The sequence below is a fragment of the Acanthisitta chloris genome, unplaced genomic scaffold, assembly GCF_000695815.1.
Source record: "Acanthisitta chloris isolate BGI_N310 unplaced genomic scaffold, ASM69581v1 scaffold9722, whole genome shotgun sequence".
NCBI classification, from domain to species: Eukaryota; Metazoa; Chordata; class Aves; order Passeriformes; family Acanthisittidae; genus Acanthisitta; species Acanthisitta chloris.
Genome location: NW_008658774.1, coordinates 1 through 1,795, shown reverse-complemented (window position 1 = coordinate 1,795; position 1,795 = coordinate 1). Strand labels below are relative to the sequence as shown.

Sequence of the window (1,795 nt, the reverse complement as noted above, 5' to 3'; positions counted from 1 at the left end):
CTGAAAACACAGAAAGTAACAAGCCACTGTGAACTTCTAACTGCAGCAACCTTTCCGGGAGATAACAGGATTCCACTGTTAATCATAAATCTCTAGCCAAGACAACAGGCCACCATAAATCTCGAGCTGCTACTGAGCTGCAACTTTCTAAGGACATTTGCAAGGGGCCAGGACTGGGAATCACCATGTACTAACCCAGCAACTCAAGGGGAGCTGACCAACCAGTGCCTTGGCAAAGCCCTATATGAAGAAAAAAAAAGGGCCATCATCCAGGTTGTGCAAGTGCACACCCACCACTGAAGAAAAGACTACGGATCATCAGAACACCACTGGACCCATGGTGGTGACTCTCTTCGCTTTTACATCTCAAATCTTGCTTACTTCCCCCTTTCCTGTTTCTGGCTTTTTTGCCCTTTCCTTCTCTTTTATATGATGAATAATAAAATCTCACTCACTGGTATTTGCCCTTGTTTGTGTCTTAATGCACACTGGGGGAAATTGATCAAGCCTTCCTGTGCCTTACTGGACCAGAACACCTCTCTACACAGTCTTCTTTCTTTCTCTACACAGTCTTTCATTAAATGTTACAGTAATTCTGATTCTCTCAGATTATATTTGATTTTATACTTTATAGACATTTAATAAGTTTACCTGACAACAAAATCAAGCATGCTAAACTATTCAACTCAAATTCTACTCAATGTCGCTATTTGTACATTTTCTTCTCCAGAAGTTTTTTTCTTAAAGACACCGTATTGGACAAATGTGTAACTTCAGGTGCAGGTCTATTGCTTAATCTCTTACTTTTCATACTTCAGTATTTTTAATTACAAAAAGCCCTCACCAACCCAAGCTCCAGTCTTATCAATGGTTGCAAACTCTCACGTGCACTAATTATGCAGTACGTAACTTCAGTATTGCCTGATGGATCAAAGACATGAAAGGAAGTAAACATACTTGTTGAAGTTAATGAGATAGAGATAGGTGACATTTGGAGCTTTTCCATTCCAATGTATTGTATAGCCCTTTTGAAGCATCACTACTGGCTGGTATTGTTGAAAGACAGCTCTCTGATTAATACCTCGAAGAACCATGGGATTGGCTGGGTACTCATCTCTGACAATAGTCATGGAAAGATTCTGCCCATTCCAGGTTTGGACATAAACCTGTATGATATTAAAGAGGATGAAAACAAAGAAGAAATTTTGGACACTGTGCAAAAGGAAATGAAAAAGAGGAAAGCCAAGAGTACTAGCCTGTGCATAGGTTCCACTGCAAACCACTCCACTCCACTCTGTAATATTAATGCATTTCGGGTGTTGAATCAAATAATTATCCATTCTGCCCACATAGGTATCCTTGTAGTCAGTCACTGAGCCATCTAGATCATGGAATATTGAGGTCTTGTCACCATCCAGATCTCCTTCTTCAAACCAGGGACCAGGCTTTCCAAAGAAGGCTTTCAAAGAAACCTGACAACAACAAGAAACAATTTTCCCCCCCCACAGGTGAAGTACAGACTAACACTTGCACACCTGCAGAAAAACTGAATTTGACAAAGTTGATTAAAAACCTTATGGCAAGGACAGTGGAATCTTGCAAAGTAGATATTTTGATTTTCAGCAATAGGCTTAGGCCAGCTCTTCTGAACACTGTTAATATTTGCAACTGAAAATTGTTTACTGAGAACACATGTTGGGGCTTTTTTAGGAGCTCCCCTTTTGCTTTAAGGAATTTTCCCCCATGCATGTTGTCAGAGGACATTCATGGCTGGATACTTAAGAGAGACAAAAGA

At 40.2% G+C, this 1,795-nt stretch overlaps 1 protein-coding gene across 1 annotated transcript in view; it reads right to left on the bottom strand.

Moving 5' to 3' along the window:
* Positions 1-1,472, bottom strand: part of LOC103812204 (transmembrane protein 2-like) — a gene marked incomplete at its 5' end in the record, with an annotated part of 6,979 nt that extends 5,507 nt beyond the window's left edge. The window contains 2 exons of the mRNA XM_009085214.1: positions 958-1,166; positions 1,257-1,472. Of these exons, the coding sequence (XP_009083462.1) occupies positions 958-1,166; positions 1,257-1,472 (425 nt within the window). The remainder of the gene's footprint in view (positions 1-957; positions 1,167-1,256) is intronic.
* Between the last annotated feature and the right edge of the window lie 323 nt (positions 1,473-1,795).